At 41.6% G+C, this 22682-nt stretch overlaps 2 protein-coding genes across 9 annotated transcripts in view; one reads left to right on the top strand and one right to left on the bottom strand.

The window, feature by feature from the left end:
- Positions 1–1459, bottom strand: part of ALG10 (ALG10 alpha-1,2-glucosyltransferase) — a 15921-nt gene extending 14462 nt beyond the window's left edge. For 3 of the 4 annotated variants that reach the window (XM_067315988.1, XM_067315974.1, XM_067315982.1), the window contains exons 1-2: positions 1240–1459; positions 560–757 (exon numbers count right to left, since the gene is read on the bottom strand). In XM_067315988.1, coding sequence (XP_067172089.1) covers positions 560–757; positions 1240–1404 — 363 coding nt within the window. In that variant the 5' untranslated portion in view covers positions 1405–1459. Of the gene's footprint in view, positions 1–559; positions 758–889; positions 968–1239 lie in introns of those variants that run through there. The other variant, XM_067315976.1, reaches the window with a different exon arrangement.
- Positions 1053–22682, top strand: TPRKB (TP53RK binding protein). Of its 5 annotated transcripts, none has more exons than XM_067316001.1 (5): positions 1053–1149; positions 1848–2043; positions 2786–2908; positions 5122–5298; positions 6150–6621. In XM_067316001.1, exons 2-5 carry the CDS (start codon positions 1900–1902, stop codon positions 6234–6236), a joined length of 531 nt encoding a protein of 176 aa, XP_067172102.1. In that variant the 5' UTR covers positions 1053–1149; positions 1848–1899; the 3' UTR covers positions 6237–6621. The 5 variants fall into 5 exon arrangements, 3 of the variants coding, with proteins under 3 accessions (XP_067172102.1, XP_067172108.1, XP_013802000.2); XM_067316007.1 differs by lacking the exon at positions 1053–1149 and adding an exon at positions 1456–1501; XM_013946546.2 differs by lacking the exon at positions 1053–1149 and adding an exon at positions 1590–1688.

Below are 22682 nucleotides of genomic sequence, written 5' to 3'. Positions count from 1 at the left end.
GTGCAGGCACTCTCCATCTGGGGAGGTTTTCAAGACACAACTAGATAAAGCCCTGAGCTGCCTGGTCTGACCTCAGAGCTGACCCTGCTTTGAGCAGGAGATTGGACTATAGACCTCCTGAGGTCCCTTCCAACCTGAAATATCCTATAATTCTAAATCTCAATGTCAAATCTGATATCTATCTAAAGAATATATTTTAGCTCAAACACAGCTCATGGGGCTTCATTCAGTAATCAGCAGGTGAAGTTTTATGTCGAGTCTTAAGCAATTCCAACTAGATGAGCGTTCAATCCTTCAGCTAAAAGGTCCATATGGATATTAACTTTATGTTTTATTTCAATGAAACTATTTATAGTTATGTGCAAGAGAGGATCACACCCTTAGAGAGAAAAAAAGATTGCTTTTAGAGAAAAGAAGCACACCTCCTTGGCTCAAAATTGTAGTAATGCTTGTAGCCACATAAACCTGAGGACAGCTCAAATATCTAACAAAATAAGCATACACAGAGTCATCAACATTGTTTGTACTAGCACAGAAAGTTACTCCACTTGAACTGTACCTTATTTTTCGGATGCATCTTGGACAAAAGCAAGTAGAGCAAATAGAAGTTGCCAACACTGAAAAGGAGGTTAATGAACCTGAGCATCGCGGTGGAGCAGGCGATGCCCCCAGGCCACCCAAAGAGCCAGGCCGCCGGCTTCGCTATTCCCACGGAGACCAGGTACAGGCCAGGCAGCGTGGTGATCATGGGGTCCCACTTGAAAGGAGAGAGAGGGGCCACGTTAAAGAGCCGCTATCGCGCAGAAAACGGGCCAGAGACACACGGCTCCACAGTGAGTTGTGATGTGCAGTTTTGATTTATACGCCATTTGTTACTTTAGGTATTTACCGAATTTCAGGCGTTGGTGTGAAACGCTTAAGTGCTTGTACGTCCTTCTACCGCGCCGCAAGCGTTGGATGCGCGCTGAACACCAGACCGCTTGTAATGACAAGCGGAGACGCGTTTCAGGCGCTTTCTGATCACGAAACGCGCTCTCCCCTTCTCACGCACCCTCATCGCTCGTGAGAACAGCCGTTCCCGACCGGCAGAGCGGAGCCGCGCCGCCCCGAAACAACGCGGCGGAGGGAGGAGGACGCAGGGGGCAGAGGGTAGCGCCGCCGCGGGGGGCCGGGCCGGGCCACGGCGGCGGGGGGCCGGGGGGAGCCGGGGGCCGGGGGGAGCCGGCGGCCCGCACGCACCTGCTGGAAGCGGCCCTCGCAGTAGGCCTGCGCCTGCGGGACGTGGAAGGCCTCGTCCATGTAGGGCGCGCGCTGGCGGCGGTTGAGCGCCGCGAAGAGCAGGCACGAGAGCAGGAAGGCGCCGCTCATGGCGGCCGAGAAGCCGTAGGCCGCAGCGCGCTCCATGCCGCCGCCGCCGCCGCCGCGGGGAGAGGCCGCCCTTCCGGGGCGGGGCGGCGCGGCGCGGCGCGGCGCGGGCCGCGGCGGAGGCGCTCGCCGGGCGGTGAGGGCCGCGGCGGCGGGGGGGCTGCGGCTCGGCGCCGGGCCCCGGCGGGGCGGGGCGGGGCGGGGCGGGGGGGGCCGCCCCCGGGTGCCGGGCGGGAAGGGGCCAGCAAGGCCGCGGGCGCTGCGGGGGGGCCGTGCTTGACCATCTGCTCGCTCAACTTATCTCCCTTATCTACTTCTAAGCAGTAAATATGGCAGTTATTAAACTCCCTTATTTACCTCTAAGCAGTGCTGAAAATCTTCCCTGAGCACATAGGAGTGGTCAGACGCTATTAAAACTCTGCTTTATGTGAGGCGGAACGGGCATGGCTCGTGTGCAGTAACTGTTTCTGCGATCACCCCAGGGCCGGTCGCTGCTGCCTGTTGTTCCGGGCGGATTTGCCCCTTCGTGACAAGATGCCGCATTTAACGCACCAGCTGGAGCTGTTTCCCGACCGTAGCGTGACTCTCCTCCTGTTTAACGATGTGAAAAATGCTGCTGCTCTCCGAAGAAAAGCGATGGAAGGCTCTATTGATGGAGCATTAATAAATCCTGCAATGGTAAGCAAATGCCCCCATTGTCCTGTTTATACTTTATACATACATTATGGTTTTGAAGGCTGTACGAAGTTCCTTCTCCCGAAGAACTGAAGAAAAGCGACCTGTGTTCCTAATCCCTATCATGTAAGCTACTATGTATACTTAGCTTTCACTGTGTAAATGCAACTTCGATTTAGTTGTGATGTTATACGAGTATAAGGGCCCCTCTGTTAGAAGGTAGAGCCTAGGCAAAACTGGCCAAAGACATCCATCTCCTCCTTGATTCCCTTAGCATTCCTACCATGTGGAGCTATTTAAATCTACTTCCATCTGTAAAATGTATCACTAATTGTTTAATGCTCTGTTAGAAACTAGTGTTAGGAGTCTTTGTTCTTATCTAAACCCATAACTAGTTTCTGAATTTTTTTTTTCCTTGAATTAGCAAAGCCGTTGTTAGGGAAGAAAAAAAATCTAATCTGGCAATTTACTGACAGAGGATTTATTAATGTGATACTTCTTTCAAAATATTCCAATAACCTGGCTGTGAGTGTAATCTTTATTTTTATATCAAGCATTATCTCATTCAGTAAATAATCCCATTGACTTTGGAAGAGCAAGAACTGCTGAAATGAGTTGCTGGATAGTGTATTGCTGACTGTAATGATGGCAGACTTGGGCTAACAAAGTTGAGTGGTTGAGGTTTTTTCAGTGTTCAAAATATTATGTTAAATTTCTGTTTATCTTCTTCTGTTGTATCCTACAGATTGTAGACCCTTTTCAAATTCTTGTGGCAGCCAACAAGGCAGTTCATCTACAGAAGATTGGTAAAATGAAGACCAGAACTCTCTATGCAGAAATTATTTTTAACCTTTCACCAAACAATAATGTAAGATTTACAGAAAAATTCCTGGTTTTGCCATAGAAGCTTTCTGAGATCCATGCAGCCAAACTAAATATAAGCATTCACTGAACAATTTGCCTGACCTTAGAACATCATTATGTGATGTACTGGAAGCTCCTCTGAAGTAACCAGAATAGTCATATTTCCATAGTCCTACTGTCACGTAGACAGAATTCACATACAGATTCTGTTCTTCTTTTTCATCCTTGACAATTTCAGAGTAATCCTCCTTGACCAGTTCTAGGTTGTTTGGTTTTAGGTTTTTTTTTTTTTCTTTTTAAGTGTAAAAGCTTGTAATATTTTCTTTTAAAATTCTTTTAAAATTTTCTTTTAAAAAGGTAAAAATGTTAGGCTACCTCCAAATCCTCTCACAACTGGTATAACAAAAAAAACCCCTATTGATTTGACAACATTGCCGTAAATGTTAGTCACTGAATGAAATTAAGTCTTAGTAGCAATATTGAATAAGAATACTCTTATTCTGATATTAAATATAATATATTAAAATAAATTAGGATTTTATTAATACTTCAGAAATTACCCATAACAATCATGCAAATAGATATTAACATCTGCCAATAATACAAAATATGTCAAATAAGATTTTAGTATTTCTCCTTTAATGTACAGTTTTAGAGCACTATAGAAAGCACCCAGTAAGTGTTTTCAGAAATAAAATTGTAGAACGCCAATGAAAAATTAATCTATATAAGCTGTAGGGAAATCAGTTTCATACAGTTCTGTTCTCATTTTTTCCATGTTATTGAGCAAATGTGGCAACTTCTTTGGGGAAAAAAAGACTGACACCATAACTAATATTAATTTGGGATCAGTGAGTCTTAGAAGGGTTAGAAGACTGAATGGAGATTCAAAAATAACTCTCTCCAGTGACACACAGCTTAATGTAATGTGGCAGATGTTTAGCTGTTCAGAGTGTACTGTGCATAAATGATCATAAATGTTTCTGGTTTTCCTTGCTACTATCCCTCACCGCCAAATAGTCTGTTTGCACTGTTAAAAATGGGAGACCATAAAGGTGAGCCTTAGCTTATTTTTTAACCTATGGACCATTTTGTATAAGGATCCAGCTTACATTTGTTGTTCATGCCATGTTCAAGCATAATTAGAATTTTAACACTTACTCAGACTCCCATTTATCTGACACTTCCAAAATACCTAGGAAGTCAGATAACTAGTGGATTTGTGAGACTCAAGGAAACTGCAGAGTCTGAGCTTCTCAAGTCGTTCCTCAAACTAAAACCCTGTAATAGCTAATGAAAATTCATGCCCTGAATGTGTTGATGACAAGACTTTCATAAAATCTAATTTTAGCTTACAGAGCTTTATATCCCTTGGTTTCTTGTAAAATCAGTGGTCAGAGATATGCTCTTACAAAGGGCAGTTCAGAGCACTTACTGCTAAGATTTTGCTCAGTTTCATTATGTGAAGAAGCCTCTTTCTTGTACTAGATTATGGAAGAAAGCTAGTCTCCTTGGTTAAAGTGAGTATTTGGGAATATCTCTGAGACATTTTCTTTGAAGAGAAACATTTACTGCCCCTAGATTTATGAAGAGGAATAAAAATACAATTAGAGAGACAGAGGCTTTTTTTTTTTTTTTTTAAGATATTCTTCTGTAAATATTTTTAGCCTTTATTTATCCATGATTTTTTAATCCTCAAATTTCTGCATCAATGGATCAATTTGATCTTTAGCCATGGACACACTTGGCAGCAGATACACTAGCAAAATTAAGAACTGTCTGGTAGGTGTTAGGGTGTACCATTTCTGTATATAGTTTTGTTTTGTTTTTTTTTACCATTACTGTGTTTAAAAACAAAAAATAGCAAAAACAAAGCTTCAGATGCGGGAAGAGACTTGACCTAACCAATGTAGTGGTTGTGGTCACACAGTAGTTATTTTAGTTTTCTGGTGATTTAAGATCATACAGTCTTGCCAAGGGGAAAAAAAACCCTAAAATTTCTTAGCAGCTGTTTTGATCCAAGTGGAATAAAACCTCCAAACTACTAATACAAGGTAGTGTAAGAAGTAAATTATCTCTTATAGTTCATCAGAATTTTATTAATGTAGAACTTGTCAGTTTATACTTCATGTTTATTTGACCCAGTAACTTAAAATGTGGCTTACATGTAGTAAAAAAATGACTAGTTAAATTTTGTTATTTTTCTTCTTTCCTTAGATTTCAGATGCATTGAAAAAATTTGGTATTTCAGACAGTGACACAGCAGTACTCATTGTTCTGGTTGCAGACAGAGAAAAAACTGTTAATCTGGAAGATGTAGCATCTCAAGTAGAAGGCCAGCAGGTTTCTCTAGATGAACTCCCCCAACTAACAGACACTGCAAAAGTTAAAAAGGTATGTAACCAAAAGAGATAATTGTGGTTGAGGAAAGGGATATTTTATTTAATTGTCTGATTAAATCTCAACTGACATAACTCATTTAGTTTGTATTTCTTTAACATGACTGGAGACTTGTTACAAGTGAACCTTGATTATTTGTTTCTTGTACTGTTTTTACTCCGGGAAAAAAATTTCTAGTAGTCGTTCTCTACCACACCAAATTTTGAGTCATCAAATTCTTAGCGTCATCAGAAATTTAGAACACAGAAATGAATTCCAGATTTCTCCCCACTGTTCTATCACTTCCATTTCTTGTTTTCCCAAATAAATAGCTATTTAATTAAAAATAAAGTTTCAGTTCTGCACAGTTTCATAATCTTAAGTACATAAATAGTCCCAGCACGGGCAGCTAAAATAAAAATAATTTATTGATTAGCTGCTAGGGACTGTGTTAGGGCATGTGCACTCTAACACATTACCGTAAGCTAGGAAGGTATCTTGAAGTATGCACGTCACGTGATAAAATTGTAGTAGCTTAAACCATCTTGATTATGTCAATCAAAGTAATAATGGGAGAGATATGAGCAAAATTGGATAAATCACAGCATACAACATGTGGAGCTAAAAGTACTGTTCTCTAGCAGTTTCTTAGCTTTCCCTTGGCTGTGCAGTTTCCAAAATTGCCTGGTTTCTAGTTGTTAATCTGGCCTGCAAGACAAGACATACATTTCTAACGTAAAAAATTGGAGGGGGTGGGGGGAATCTTTTTTTTTTTTTTAATGTATATATTTTTAAAATGAATGTGATTTTTTTTTTTTTTCTTCCTTATACAGCCTTTATGTTTTTCTTGTTCTTTTTTTCTGCAGATGTACAAACTAACTCCACAGGAAGAAAAAATCGGCACCTTGTTGGATGGCATTATTTGCAGAATGTCAACAAAAGATGTTTTATGAAAATGTGCAAATTTTTTTTTTTAAGAAAAACAGGGCTTTTTAAGCTGCAAAAACATTTCATGGCAATTCATTCTGTATTTCAGAGAAATCGATGTAGTACTGAGTAGTGTGGTGACATCTGAGCTTTAACTATAAAGAACTATCTTGGGTATGGGAGTAATCTAAGCTGTATTCTAAGCACAGAGAGCAATTCTGCTGTACTAAGCAAAATTGTCCGTTACTATTTCTGTTTATTTTCTTTTTTAACATGAGAAAAAATCACTTTTCCCAGTACCTTGAGTTGAGCATAAAAAGAAGGCTTGAAAATCTGTACTTACTTTTCTCTTTCATTAAGCATTTTGTCATCCACAGATAGGATTCAAACATTGTAAATTATTTTTATTAACCCTACTGTGACTTGTTTTGTTTTGGCACCCCTGAGGGATCGTATCATTTTGATGTTTAACAGTACTGCCAGGAAATATTGTCTCAATAGTGCTAAGTATTGCTCCTGGACTAGAAAAAGGAAATTTTTACAATGCGTCTGCAGTATCTCCCTCTTTCTACTAATGGAATAGAAACGCTGCCCACCCTTTGGGAAAAGGAAGGCGAGAGGCATGACGGGACCCTGTGGTGCAGTGCGGTGCTGGGCCAGGCCTTGGAGAGGAGTGTGGTGTGACAAATAAGGTCAGTATGGATGATGCTGTGGTGGTATTAGCACCTAACAGTTTGATATCATCTCATACAGTGTACTGTGTACTGCTGAGCTACTGGTGTACTGCTTCATGTTACCTAGTGTTGGGGGTTAAAGAATAATGAGAGGTATTTTTACTTTGTAACACTGAGAATTAAGCATGGTGATGCTGACTTCCTAGGGCTCTGTTTCAAGTGCGGAATTTACAGAAAAATCTGCATCATGGATTTACTCACTTTAAGTTGTGGATATAGCTTAAATAACATGCTGAAAGGATCATTAAACTAATTTTGCTTTGCTGAACCAGTGTTAGGAAAGAACATCAAAGAGAAAGAAAAAAGAATATTGATTTCCAATAGTCACCAGGTCCAAAAGTCTGGTGTCAGTATCATTTAATCACATATAGGCATCCCGTTTCATCAAAATTACTGTCCCAATTAGGCAGAAATCCATACTGCTTGTTATCATGCTGTATTGTTTTTCTGGGAAATGCCATGTATAAAACTGTAGTTGTCTGCATTTTTTCTTGCCATTCTCTGAAGCATTAGGACTTGTGTACTTACAAGATAACTGAAAGAGTGTCCCAGATTCTTGCACCTAACGTTTGGGAAAAGTAAGTATAGTTTGTGGGGCAGAGAAGTCTGAGTTAGAGTTGAATGTTAGCCACTACAGTAAATGAACCAGCAAACTGACATACAGATATGATATTGTCTGTGTTTCTGTATTTAATATGGAAATCCCTGGCCCTGTTTTGTATTTTAATTGTGGTTAGTTTTTCTTCCCTCACTTAAAATACAGTAGTACAGATGGTACTACTGTACCATCCTTTTCTTACCAACCAAATCAATGGCAAAATATCGTCTTGAAGGTGTGTTAAAGACAGGCTCTTTGCTGATCTCCAGTAGTTCAGATTACATGACAGAGGAAAAATAAGTAAGTATTGTAGTAAATCATTTCTTAAATTAAAGCCATGTTTTTTTAAAAAAATAAAGTCATAGTATTGGACTCTCCAGTCCATATTTAAAGAAGAAGTTTTTCAAAGGTTGAAATGATACCTTGAAATAATTAGGCTCATTACGTTCTTTGGAAATACTTAGGCTTTTTTTCTTGCAGATCATAGCCTTAATGCAGAACTGTCAACACATAGTTACTTGAGAAATGGTTTATAACTACGAAAGGATTTGGGTTTTGAAGTCAAAAATTTGCATCTCTTAAATCCAGCCTTGAAACTTTTTAATTTTGTAGGCATCTAAGTTTCTATCAGTAAAATCCCTAGGTACAGAAGTTTTTGTGGCTAACTGTCTGGACTTGGTTTTCTTACACCTTTGAATTGCTGGGATTTTCTAGCCCCTGTAAGATTCACTGACTGTGTTGTCCTGCATCTTCTATGCTGGATCAGCTCTGATTAGCATAGTTAACTAAACATTTGTTGATGTCTAGAGATACAAATTGTCTAACCAAGGAATTGAGACACTTGCCATAGGCAGGGAGATTCAAGTTCAAGTCAGAATTTTTTTTACTGGTTAATGTATAATGGGACTGAGTTGTCTTCTCATATGAACTTCCGTATAGCCTTGTGGTAGAAGCATTATTGTGAGATCTGGATTCAAATACTTCTGAATTTCTGTACCACTAGATCTTTAAGGACTGGTTAGACCAGTGAGACTAGTGAGAAATAGTTAGGATGTCGTTGACACTTCTGAATCTAGGGGATTCCTTGAGGTCCCTTGTAGCCCTTTTCTTCTAGGATATAACAGATACTTTTCATTAAGACCTAAGTACCAAGGGAAAGACAAAGTTTATCAAAAGAAAAGATTCAAGAGAAGGGGCTGTGCCCATTTCTTGATTTAAAGATGGTTTTACAGGCTGTGTTGCCCTTTCTAAAAAGGGAAATGCAAGGCACTATTAAAAGATGGAGTTTGGAAGGGCTTGAGTCTTTTGAAATAGAACATTCATAACGTCAGCATGGGAGAATTATCGTGGAAAATTAAAGACGTGTTTTTATTCTCTGACAGTTCAGTTGGTACATGGAGTGTATCATCAGATTTGCTGGATGAACTGCTGACATTGTTCTTGATAGTTTAAAATAACAGCAGACAGGTATGTTTAAACCACAGCCTTTTCTGAACATGTGCAAAGCATCGGTCTAGTCTGGTTAGTATACAAGCAATATTAATAAAAAGATCACTGCATAACAACTGATAAATACTTTCCAAACTTTGGCTCTGAGTTTCTAGTTTTTGACAGTGGATTTCACGAGTGTAAAAACAGTAAATTGTTTATTACAGTTGTCATGTGTTCTGAGCTAAATTATGAAACTGTGATTTACTGTGAGATCTGAAAGAGATTTTCATGGATGGATTTACTGGAAGCGATTTTGAGATCTGTAGCCTTCCTAATATTATTCAGTCAGGCACACAGTTTGGGTCTGTTGACAGTGAGAGACTATGCCGTTGTCCTGCAAGACCATTGTTTTTCCCTTAGTCCTAATTGTGTTCTCTAACTAAATTAAGCCAATTATTTACAAAAACTGATAATAAATATAGACTGTGTTTACACAATCTGTAATGATTGTGCAATTACGTTTGGCTGTACAAATGGCCTGTACAATTATGTTTGACTTTCTGAATACATTAGGAATTAGTAAGTTTGGACCTAGAGTTTAACTGTTTCATTTAGTCAACCACCCCTACTTTCCACCAAGGCAAAAGATTAAGGAGAAAAAGATGTTTTACACTTCATAGCTTAAGATATTATTTGATGATGCATCTAAGACAGTCTAAGAGCTTGCTCTTGCTGAAAGGCAGTAGTCTGGTTTCCCCTTTGACTCATTTTCCTGCAGTTTTCCATGTATTTGCTCTAGCATGTATTGGACTAGTCAGTTCAACTGACAGGATACAAATCCAAAAAAGAAGCAGGTAGCTTTCTGCCATGTTAATGTGCTGAATTGGCAGAGCTGGCACAGGGGAACTGTGGTCTAGAGGGGTTGCTCTAGAGGCCAGGAGAGCACACACGGCTGTCACAGCACTTTTACAGTTGCATCTAGCACTGCTCTAGCTGCAGAGTGGGACTGCACTTCTTTGCTGAAAACCATGACTAGTCAGTGGGGGGAAAAGTGAGCAACCAGATAGCACATCCTCTTTGAGGATAGTGTCCTTATTAATAAGATGGCTTTGTAGCTGGCTGTCAGCCTATAGTTCATACAACCTATGTGTGTTACAATTGCAGCTGAAGATTGTAAAAGGCTTCTTGCAGAAACCTTTGGATAGCAAAGTTTATTAACAGTCAGATATCCTTTATTGTTGGGAAATTTGCATTTTCAAAATACCGCGTTGCTACTAGTGGTTTTCTTTCCTTGTGTCTACTGTCCTGTTAGAAAAAGAAACTTCCCAGTAAAAGTAATTTGTATCAATTTTCTCTTTTTTTTTAACTATTAAAATTAATACAACAGCAGCATAAACACTAAATATTTATATGGAACATTGGCCTTTTACAGTATGAAAAAGGCAGTCTCCTCTGACAGGTGTTTTTTGCCAGTAGTAATGTCCAGTAATTGGAATAAACTGTCAAGTGAAGGAATAGATTCTCCATCTTTTGATGATTTTGTGGAATGGGGTGCTGAGTCGCCTGAGAAGACTTTGTCATTCCCATCTCTGAAGTATTCCTGCAGCTTTTCCAGGCTTTCCAAGGTACGTGCCTTGTGATTCCTGGCAATATAAAGATTTTGCAGAGCAACTTTATGATGGTTGCCTGCTCTTACTCTAACAAAATTCCTGTTGATCTTAGCCAAATTTTGCCCAAAGTAAACAGGTTTGATAGAGATGTGCATGAGCAGACATCAGACTGGAAAATTATTATTATTTAACAGAATGTTTTGTTTTGTTTTTTTAAACTATACAGAGGTGTCCGGCATTTGTAGTAAGTGATACTAATATGTTTTTGTGTGCCCTATGTTTAGTGTGGATTCTCATGAAAACAAAAGCTAGGCAATCTGTCTGTATGTGAAAATGTTTCATTGTTTTGATCACACTGGCCAGTTTTAGCTACGTTTGACAGTAGAGGAAAGGTCTTGAAAATAAGTTGGCTTCTCTGACTTTTGTAGATAAGCAGTTGGGTAGAGAAGAAAGATTCTATATGTGAACAAACTGAGGAGAAGTTGTAGCATGAGACTATTTTAGTAAAGAGAATCCAGAAGAATGTCATAATAAATGTCCAAAGCATAGAAAAGGATTTGCTTGAAATTTCTGCCATTTTTAGTATATAGAATCAGTTGCCATGAGAGAAATCTGTAGCAAGTCAATATCTGACAGTCAGCTCTCCTGCAGAAGGTGTGCTGCTGTTGATAAGTTATGTCGTCAGGTAAGGGAGTTATGGGAGGAAGTCAGTAGGCTGCGTAGCATCCGAGAGGATGAGCAGGAGATAGACAGGGTATTCTCGGAGACCATACAGCTCCAGGAGTCCCAACCCCCCACAGCAGTGGAGTTGCTGGAGGGCTCTGTGCTGTGTGAAATGGTACATAACACTGTAGAAGAAGGCTGGAAACTGGTCGTTTCTCGTAGGAGGAGAAAAGCTCCTACTCCTCCTGAAGACCTGCAAATAGGGAACAGGTTTAGTGCCCTCTAGGATGAGGAGGAGCTGGGCATGACTTCAAGGGAAGCAACTGGGACAACAGACCCTGTGCCTTGCGGGAACACCCGGAAAAGCGGCAAGTGATTGTTGTGGGGGACTCCCTGCCGCAGGGGGCGGAGGCACCTATCTGCCAATCTGATCTCTTATCTAGAGAGGTTTGTTGCTTGCCAGGGGCTCAAATACGAGATGTCATGGAAAGACTGCCAAGGCTTGTCCATGTGTTGGACTCTTACCCTCTGCTGCTCTTCCATGTGGGCACTAATGATACCAAGGGCAAATTGGAAACCATCAAACAGGATTTCAGAGCTCTGGGGATGGTGGTCAAGGGTCTGGAAGCCCAGGTCATTTTCTCCTCAATCCTGCCAGTGAGGGGGATGGATGAGAGGAGGAGTAGATGGATTTTCCAAGTTAACAGCTGACTGTGCTGATGATGTTGGCAACAGGGTTTTTGTTTCTATGACCATGGGACCCTGTTTGAAGATCGACAACTGCTGGGGAGAGATGGGATCTGCCTCACTAAGCGGGGCACGTGTGTCTTTCTTTGCCAACAGGTTGGCCAACCTGGTAAGGAGGGCTTTAAACTAGGAAAGATGGGGGAAGGGGAGAGTTATAGTGACAGGGTAGTTGACAGCTCAAGTCAGGACGCCTCCAGCAGGTGAAGGCAGCCAGGGAAGTGCGCATGGGATGTGGCTATGGAGGACCCTCTTGCACCCCTCCTGGGAAACCTGCATGCTCGATCACCTCTCTGAAATGCCTGTACACCAATGCACACAGCATGGGGAACAAACAGGAAGAACTAGAGATCTGTGTGCGGTCGCAGGGCCATGATCTCATTGCCATTACAGAGACATGGTGGGATAGCTCACATGACTGGAATGCTGTCACGGATGGCTATGTGCTTTTTAGGAAAGACAGGCCAGGAAGGCGAGGTGGTAGAGTTGCTCTTTATGTGAGAGAGCAACTGGAATGTATTGAGCTGTGCCTAGGGGTGGATGAAGAGCGAGTCGAGAGCTTATGGGTAAGGATTAAAGGGCAGGCTAGCATGGGTGACACTGTTGTGGGTGTTTGCTACAGACCACCTGATCAGGAAGAGGAAGTCGATGAGGCCATCCACAGACAGCTGGAAGTAGCCTCACGATCCCAGGCCCTGTTTCTCATGGAGGACCTCAACCACCCTGATATCTGCTGGACAGAACACAGCTAGGCACAAACAGTCCCGGAGGTTCCTGCAGAGCATTGATGATAACTTTTTGACACAGGTGGTGGAGGAGCCAAGGAGGAGAGGTGTGCTGCTGGACCTCATCCTAACAAACAAAGAAGGACTAGTTGAAGATGTGAAGGTCGGGGGCAGCCTTGGCTGCAGTGACCATGAGATGGTGGAGTCCAGGATCCTGCGAGGAGGAAGCAGGGCACTAAGTAGGATTGCAACCCTGGACTTCAGGAGAGCAAACCTTGGCCTCTTCAGGGACCTCCTTGGAGGAATCCCATGGGTTAGGGCCCCAGAAGGAAGGGGCTTTCAAGAGAGCTGGTTAATATTCAAACATCACTTCCTCCAGGCTCAAGAGAGGTGCATCCCTATGAGTAGGAAGTCAAGCACAGGGGGCAGGAGACCTGCATGGATGAGCAAGGAGCTCCCGGCAAAACTCAACAAGAAGAAGGAAGTATACAGAAAGTGGAAAGGGGGACAGGCCACTTGGGAGGAATATAGGAACGTTGTCAGAGTATGCAGGGATGTGACGAGGAAGGCTAAGGCCCATTTGGAATTAAATCTGGCGAGAGATGTCAAGGACAGCAAGAAGGGCTTCTTCAAATACATCAGGAGCAAGAGGAAGACTAGGGAAAATGTGGGCCCTTTGCTGAATGGGGTGGGTGCCCTGGTGACAAAGGATGCAGAGAAGGCAGAGTTACTGAATGTCTTCTTTGCTTCAGTCTTTACTGCTCAGGCCAGCCCTCAGGACCCCCAGATCCTGGAGGCAAGAGAGAAAGTCTGGAGGAAGGAAGACTTTCCCTTGGTGGAGGAGGAGTGGGTTAGAGATCGTTTAAGCAAACTTGACACCCACAAATCCATGGGCCCTGATGGGATGCACCCACGAGTGCTGAGGGAGCTGGCGGACATCATTGCTAAGCCACTCTCCATCATCTTTGAAAGGTCATGGAGAACAGGAGAGGTGCCTGAGGACTGGAAGAAAGCCAGCGTCACCCCAGTCTTCAAAAAGGGCAAGAAGGAGGACCCAGGGAACTACAGGCCAGTCAGCCTCACCTCCATCCCTGGAAAGGTGATGGAGCAGCTCATCCTGGAGGCCATCTCCAAGCATGTGGAGGAAAAGAAGGTGATCAGGGGTAGTCAGCATGGCTTCACCAAGGGGAAATCATGCCTAACCAATCTGATAGCCTTCTCTGATGGAATGACTGGCTGGGTAGATGAGGGGAGAGCAGTGGGTGTTGTCTACCTAGACTTCAGCAAGGCTTTTGACACTGTCTCCCGTAGCATCCTCATAGACAAGCTCAGGAAGTGTGGGCTAGATGAGTGGACAGTGAGGTGGATTGAGAACTGGCTGAATGGCAGAGCTCAGAGGGTTGTGATCAGCGGCGCAGAGTCTAGCTGGCGGCCTGTAGCTAGCTGTGTCCCCCAGGGGTCAGTACTGGGTCCAGTCTTGTTCAACTTCTTCATCAATTACCTGGATGAAGGGACAGAGTGCACCCTCAGCAAGTTTGCTGATGATACCAAACTGGGAGGAGTGGCTGATCCACCAGAGGGCTGTGCTGCCATTCAGAGAGACCTGGACAGGCTGAAGAGGTGGTCAGAGAGGAACCTCATGAAGTTCAACAAAGGCAAGTGCAGGGTCCTGCACCCGGGGAGGAATAATCCCATGCACCAGTACAGGTTGGGGGTTGACCTGCTGGAAAGCAGCTCTGCGGAGAAGGACCTGGGAGTGCTGGTGGACACCAAGTTAAGCATGAGGCAGCAATGTGCCCTTGTGGCCAAGAAGGCCAATGGTCTCCTGGGCTGCATCAGGAAGAGTGTTGCCAGCAGGTCGAGGGAGGTGATCCTCCCCCCCTCCTCAGCCCTGGGGAGGCCACATCTGGAGTACTGCGTCCAGTTCTGGGCTCCCCAGTACAAGAGGGATGTGGCACTACTGGAGCAAGTCCAGCGAAGGGCCACAAAGATGATTAGGGGACTGGAGCATCTCTCTTATGAGGAAAGGCTGAGAGAGCTGGGCCTGTTTAGCCTAGAGAAGAGAAGGCTGAGAGGAGATCTTATCAATGTGTACAAGTATCTGAAGGGATGGTGTCAAGAGGATGGAGCCGGACTCTTTTCAGTGGTGCCCAGCGCCAGGACGTGAGGCAACAGGCACAAACTGAAATACAGGAAGGTCCATCTGAACATGAGGAAAAACTTTTTCACTGTGAGGGTGACAGAGCACTGGAACAGGTTGCCCAGAGAGGTGGTGGAGTCTCCTTCTCTGGAGATATTCAAAACCCGCGTGGATGTGATCCCATGCAATGTGCTCTAGGTGACCCTGCTTGAGCAGGGGGGTTGGACTTAGATGATCTCCAGAGGTCCCTTCCAACCTCAACCATTCTGTGATTCTGTGATCATAAGCTCAGGAACTCATGTAGGTACTTGTTTTTTATTGCTAAATATGGTCTCACTGTTAGCAGAAGGTAGCTCATAACATTAGTATGGTATTTATAAGTTCTTAAGTATCTGATAGAGCATTTCTGGGTCCTTAGGATCAAAAGGTTACGCAGCAAGTGAAGGGCCTATACTGTAAAAGTAAAGGGTAATACGAAATAGTTGAACAGTAATCTTCAGAGCTATACGGATTTTTTTGCCCAAATATGCTTCTGTAGTTGGTTTAGCCAAAGTAGATTGTTGATGGCTTCTCAAGTTATTGACAGAGCTAGCATTAAAAAATTGAAATCTCTGAAAGTGCCCTCAAGCCCAGATAGGTGTTCTTGTAGCCCACTTTTCCTCCATTCTTCGGGGCTGCGAAGGGTTCCTGGTGTGAACAGCAATGTGTATAGGGTTCATGGGAGGTGCCTTACAGATAAGGTGAAGAAATATATGTCTATCTTCAGAAAGCTGCACAAGGGAGAGCAGCTTGAAGCCAGAAATATGCTAACTCATTAAAATTTCTATTATGCATTAGGAGGAAAGAAGAAATGTCTTAATCTTCCACATTACCATGCGGTATCAGGCACAGGAAATGAAGGGCAGGTAAATCAGAGAAAAGAGGAAGAAGGATGTTATTCCAGCTTGGGTAGAGAAATCGGGTTTTCCAGAAGAGCTCTCAGTAGTAAGAACAAGAAAAGTGCAACTCCAGGGACTCTCTAATGCATGTCAGTCCTCATGGAAGGCAATGAAAAGGAGGGCAAAGCTAGCAGAGGCTAATTTAGTCACCCTTAGAAAATAGCTGAAATGTTAAAAGAATTAAGATTTGTTCCGCTAGTAACCTTTTAAATGATTTTTTTTATTATTTAATTGTATCTAGTAGTAAAGTTAATTGTGAACAATCTTTCACGCATAAAGAAAGCTCATCTCTATAGGTGTCCTGATTCTGAAAAGCACCATACTAAATGATTTCCAGAATACGCAGTATAACTGAGAGTACTTCTCCACTAAGCTAAATGATCAAGTTTGAGAGATAACATAGGAGTCAATGTCAAAGAAATGTCTTGTAATCAACATTAATGAAAAAGTTCCTTGGCAGTGCAGCAGCAGAGTGGGGAAAATTCATGAACCAAGCTTCCCCATATGAGCTTGTAAAATGTTCATTCTCCATATTCCTATCTTCTCCACTTCATGCTGACCCTCACATCAAAGGTGTCTTGCCCTCCCTGTCAGGAGTTGTCCACCCTTTTTCTGGTGGTAGCTGAAACCTCCAGATATCTTTACACGTTCTTCAAGGACAGAAATTTCCTCAGTCAAGATGGAAATTTGGAAGATTTAATGATCTGCTGCTGTCACCTCTGAACTTTCATGTCTCTTTTCCTCTATCACCAGGTGAGAAAGAGGGAGCTGAAGCATTCTCAGTAGCTTCTTTGGATCTCCAGTACTTCAAAGGCAGGATTAGACCTGCAGGATTAATAAATTTAACAACTAAATCCTGAAGTATGATGAGCAGTCAGTTGTTCTAGCTAGGGATTAAACTCATTTTCAAGGCTTAGTTATGAATAAAACTACTTTTGTGTGCCTATTGATGCTCTGAGAAAGATTTGTGGAACTAGAAGGCTCTTTAATTATTCCTGCAGGTTTCCTGTGTGTTAACTGTCATTTGCTTCTTGCATTTCATAACCATTTATTCTTTATTCCTTTCTAGTCACTTCAGTAGCTTCTCAGAAACTTTTATCTCTGAATGCATCTTTTATAAAATATTTTTGCCTGTGCTTTTTAACATTTTGTCTTCGTGTGCATATGACATGAATTGAGCAAAACCAGCAGCCTGTGCTTTCACATGTAGATGGCTAAAATCTCATATTCCCTAGAACTCCACCTTTCTGCTTGAATGCTTTGCGATACGTGTATACCATATATGAATACCTTAGAAAAAAGGAAGAGACAAGGAAAGCAAAAAACAGAATGGGTAATGCCATATTTTATAATGATTTCATAATACTTGGAAAAGCCAAAAGGTATATTATTGTCTGAGTTAAAGAGAGTTCCTAAGCTTTCAGACCAGGCAGATATATGATATGATATATTATTACGTGACCAAACTGCTGGCTTGTCCATCATGTAACAAGTATAATTCTGGGCAAGTGACAGGAATGTGGATGTATATCCAAGGAAAACTTGCATTCCCTGTCATGACCAAGATAGTCACCCTCCCCTCTGGGATGGTGTTCAGTAGCCCACCAGGATTTGCAAGCAGCATTCACTCGTGGGCTGGTGCACATGTGCAGGATTGGATGTATACCCACCACATGGCTGGGGAAGCATATATTTTGTCATATGACAAATCTTCCATCATGTGAAAGGGGCAGTCACAGGTCCCTCAGAGAAAGAGGGAAGGAGAAGAGTAGACTGCCTGGCATCAGTACAATTCATCCTATGTGCTTTTTAGCCACATCTGAAGGCTACTGTGACAACCATGACAGTATAAGTGATCCAGATTAATTGTTCTGGCAGGCCGAATTCAATTTATGAGCTACAGTCGGTGTGTTTCTGAACGATGTTTATTATATGAGTAAAGTCTATGTTTCTAAAAGCTGTGTATGTTAGAACAAATAGCCAATCTGATCATAATAATCTCCTTGTTATGTGTGCCTCCCTCTTCAGCTCTGTTCAGTGGCTTCCACTTTTCTGTCATCTCTCTTTCCACTTCCAAAGCCCTTCAGAGTTTACATCTCTATCTCCTACAGCATAAGCTTATTCTCTTGCCTTCTTATGTTTTCAAAATAGAAGCTTCAGACCGCCTTCTGCGCCATAACTTAAGCCTGGGGAAAGCTCCCTTCATCACTTTCAAAACAGATGATTATGTAGTACCATTCTTTGAACCCTTGTCAAAACTTTCTTTCCTATAAAAGGCTTGATGACAGTAAGCTTCCAGAGTACTGAGGCCATTGCCCGTCACGCAACCCAAATGGTCTGGCTTTTTTTGTACCACTGTCAGAATGTCTGTATCCCTCTGTGTTCTCAGGTACTTAAATTTACATTTACAAGGGGGGACAGTCCTTTTTACTTTCATGTGTAATATTAGTTCATCATATATGGTTTATGACTGGGGCCCATATGTGTTATGACAATGTATTTAATATAGTAACCATCTATTTTCTTCTTATTATTCCTTTGTGTGCTTTTCTTCAGAGAGCATTATCAAAGCTTTGCTCCCATCATAAAAGGTGATCAGGTGGTACCTTAACAAGGGTGCTTATGTGAGTACTGTAACCCTTGGCAGGGTGCTGCATGAATAGAGTTGTACTGTTTCCAGCACCCACATTATCCTGTTTAGAGCTGACAAGTATCGCAGTGCTGCACTGTGCTTTGTGGATACTCCTTAAGGTATGTCAGGTAAGTCTTCTCAGGAACATTTCAGTTTATGTATGTCTCTTCCCCCCCCGCCCACCCCCTCCCCATTATGGTTGGATGCCAGAATGAGGTAGACTGTTGTTATTAGCAATTATGTGAATACAGGGGTAGTTTGATCTCCCTTTTCTATATCCCCTTGTTTATCTATCCAAGGATCATGTACCCTATTGGCTCTAGTAAGGCACTCAGAGTTCACATTGAGCTCCTTATCTGCTGTAACAGCCATAGTTTGGTGTGTGTACGAGTGTTGCTGCTTCCCAGAACAGAATCCTCTGTCCTCTAATATGGCTTATGCGTTGTTCTCACAAATGTATGTGTCCACTCAAACTCCATAGAGAAGGGTTCTGTACAGCTACTGATTAATTACAAACACATACCTATCTATTGCTAAGTATTCAAAATATCTTGCAGTTGTTCTGTAGTTAATAACGTATTGTTTTGTTAGTTTAGGCAAAGCTGAAATTGGGGGTGTGAGTTTAAGCTCCAAAAGAACTGGACTATTGTTGTCCCCAACAACCCCTAGGAGCTGCAAGTCCATCGATCTGAGCTCATTGGGACTAGGTAACCCTAATATTAACAGAGAGTTTGAGAGAGATGACTGGCTGTATTTTCAGCACACTTGCAGATTTTCTAACCAGAGTTACTTCCCTGAAAAAGTGAGAGTGTGCTGTGCCCCACATCAAGACTGGAGAGTTGTATAGAGGTTGCTATGAGCGTGAGGTATTAATGAATTATGTAAAAGCAAGCAGTGGCTGAGGATGAATTAAATATACTGGTAGAAGATCAAAGAGCGAGCCAGCTGGTCCTGCAACAAAGAATGCTTCAATATACAGGTTTTTGCATGGTTTTATTCCTGAGCTTACAAAGGTATTAACATAAGCTTAAAAAAATGCAGATGCAAGCCCCATCCCCCATATAAGCTCTCTTCAGCAAATGAGATGAGAATTCGGCTTGTTCTGTGGTCTTCCTTTGCCTGCAGGATAGCTGTTTTTATTGATTTTCCTATGTCGTGCCATGACAAATTAGTTGCCCATTTATATTGTATGTTTTAGCATTGACTGGGACATGTGATCTTAGCAGAGGTAGAGCCTGAACAAGTTAAGTTCAAAAATGGAAAGCTGGAGTGGATATACAAAACATTGACCAATAAAAATACTACTCTTTGTGCTAGCATATTGTGCTTAAAATACAGTTTTGTAAACATATTTGCATGTATATAGTGCAAAGAGCTGTATGTTAGTTTTATTCACAAAGTCATGTTCTATACTTTGTCTATGAAATTGTTGTCTATAAACCTGCTTCACAGGTTCAGTTCCACAAGTAGCACCGGTTTAAGCAGTTTCAAGTAAACTACAATACGCAGAGATCTTTTTTTTATACCTCCTGGGTATGGGTAATCAACACGAGTATTTCTTTGAATATTTGACGAAGAAAGCATATTGCAACTATACGTATGCATCCTTTCTTGACCAGACTCCCCAAATTGCCATTAGAATGATCATGACAATCACAGTGTAAAGCATACGGACTGTAGCAAGCTCATCTCCATGCTGTTGTTTGAACCCAGAGGCACTGTGCCAGTTCTCACGTATGTTTGCTGTAGCTTTCTGTCTGTGAGCACGGAGAGAATGTATCCTGCCATAACAAAAAGCAAGATTAAGATTAAAAATTATTTTTATTAAGAGTTCAATAGTGTTTATAATGAAGTACAGAGTGTGCATTGAATCATTGACTAGATTTGGGAAAGAGCTCTTCAAACTGTATGGGGCTAATAGTCATTTCCATAATTGGAAATGCAGAACATTTACCAGCCATTTGGTGTATCTCTCCCACTGACAGGCAGCGAGACTGGTTATAGGCTTGTTAGAGGATGTACAGTGCTGCTCTTCACTGTTGATACAGATCTGCTTTGCAAGGGGAGAAAATATACCTTTTCATTTTGCAAAATCATGAAAGTGACAGGATTAAAACAGTTTGTCAGTTACCAAAACTTCAATCCATGGGAATAAGCACAGCATGTGCTATGTGAGCTTCCCATTCTGCTCTGCTAATGTGTTTTTTATTTCTACTTTTCAGAGGGGACTTCCCTCAGCAGTCTTGGTCAAGGTATTCATTAGCCAAAGATACTCTTTGTGTAGTTACTCCTGGCTGGTATCTGCAGCGTTCTCTGGAGTAATATTTTACATTGCTTTGCCACCTTTCTCAAATGGTTTGAAAGCAAAAGTGCTAGACTATAGCAAGTGACCTCCAGTTATTGCTATCTCAACTTAAATTTGCCATGGCCACAGTGCACCACAATTCCATCCATCTGAACTGTACTGCCAAAAGGACATCAGTCAGCTTGAGCTTTTCATGTAGCTTAGAAGGGGTCTGAGAAGTATGATACATGTTACAACTCTTGTTCATATGCGTTCCTGCTATTATTACCACAGAAGAGTAGGAGTTACCAAAAAAAAAAAAACCCAAAACATTAGTACAGACGCAGTCTATGAGTTAGGAACTCTTAACCACAAATTGTATTTAGATACTTGGGCATATTTGGAAGAGAGCTGTTAGAACTGATTTTTAAAGATGAAAGGCTTAGAAGTGCAATCTGCAAAGGTAATTCGGCAATAAAACAAGTTCTGCAGTTGATATTTTACAGAAACTAGTTTTACGGTGAGAAGTACATGTTTAACATTTGTATTAGGACAAAGGCTATCTTCTGTGTCTTGCGTAACCGCAAATCAAATGACATAGTTCGTGGTAATCTGGAAGTATCAAGTTAAGATCACGAGAGGAATGTTCTCCCTGTCAGTAGCTTGCTTTCCTATTTCTACCTGTCTGGGGGAATATAGTACATGCAGCTTACCTCCTGGCATTCATGTTATCCTGGTGATCGAACTGCCAGTAAAACAGATTTCTTCTTGCACAGGGGGAAAAGTTGTCCTTTTCTGTCCTCTTGCTTCCTCTCATAAAGGAGGAAAATCTTCACTGTGTACCAACAAAAGAATCTTTCTCCTCAATTCAGCCAGCACTGAGCAGTCAGCCCTTGATATGTGTCAGTCAAAGTTCACAAGTTATTGATTTTCTAAAGTTAATTTTCATGTAGTTCCTCAAGAAAATCCCTGGAGCAGCTCAAGAGGCAAATAATGAGTAATCCCAACGACTGACTTCTCCTTTTAGCTGCTGGGATCCCTTCTTATAAACAGTAGCTGGCTGCTAAAACATTGCCAAATTCTTAGCAACAGAAGTAATGACAGATAACAGATGAAGGGTGCTGGTGGTGAAAAATGCAGAAGGATGAGCTGTAACTTACAGCTACTTTCTGTTAGATCACAGGCTATCTTCTGTGTAGAACTTAGTTCCTTTCTACAGGTTCCTTACCTTATCATTTAGTTAATTTACCTGGAGTGAAATTTCAAGCTGCTATCGCTTAGATGTGCTCTAATACTCAATCAGTTCTGGAAAAAGTAGGTGCCTTTAATAATCTGTTGACTTTCATAACATGACCACATTCAATAAGTCTATATAATGGCACAAAAGAAAACATTTGGACATTTAGAGATAGTAACAGTATAAGGGAATCTGCAGCAGTAAATTTAAAATTTGAATTTTTGCCATTTCCTGTTCATTGTGTCTAAACAAGAGGAGAATTTTATTGTCAAGTGTTAATGTGATGAGAGTTGTCTGTTCACTTGTCATCATTCCCAGCTGTCTCAGGAATTAGAGCTGATAAAAACTTTGCAAATGTTGATAGCAACAGTAAAACAAATCATGATGTTTTTTCCTTTTACTCATTTCTGACCACCTGTAAGAATGCAAAACTTTCTCTTTTCTATTTTTCTTAGGAGAATCAATGGGGTGCCACAACAATATGGATCAAAACTTTTCTTAGTCTTTAAATGGAGATGATTTTCTCTCAGCTAAGTTAAATTGATTGTCACAATGGAAGTCATCAAGTGACTGCAATGTAAACTAACTCACACTTGAGCTTCACACTGTTGTAGCTGGACTGGGTATTGGTGTTATGTACTTTAAATTTCCATTTTGTAGGTGTCAACTATACTGCAGGGTGAATAAGCCTTACTGTTACTTCTACTTTGCATTAAAGTAAGAAAATCTGTTCTTT

The sequence above is a fragment of the Apteryx mantelli genome, chromosome 1 (assembly GCF_036417845.1).
Source record: "Apteryx mantelli isolate bAptMan1 chromosome 1, bAptMan1.hap1, whole genome shotgun sequence".
Taxonomy (NCBI): Eukaryota; Metazoa; Chordata; class Aves; order Apterygiformes; family Apterygidae; genus Apteryx; species Apteryx mantelli.
The sequence above is the reverse complement of the archived record's forward strand: the minus strand, read 5'-3'. Positions and strand labels throughout refer to the sequence as shown.

Excerpts from the sequence above, each read along its gene's own strand:
- TPRKB (XM_067316001.1), top strand. The coding sequence starts at position 1,900 with ATGCCGCATTTAACGCACCAGCTGGAGCTGTTTCCCGACCGTAGCGTG. Across the intron at positions 2,909-5,121 it reads ACCTTTCACCAAACAATAAT|ATTTCAGATGCATTGAAAAA; the intron begins GTAAGATTTACA and ends TTCTTTCCTTAG. Across the intron at positions 5,299-6,149 it reads ACACTGCAAAAGTTAAAAAG|ATGTACAAACTAACTCCACA; the intron begins GTATGTAACCAA and ends TTTTTTCTGCAG.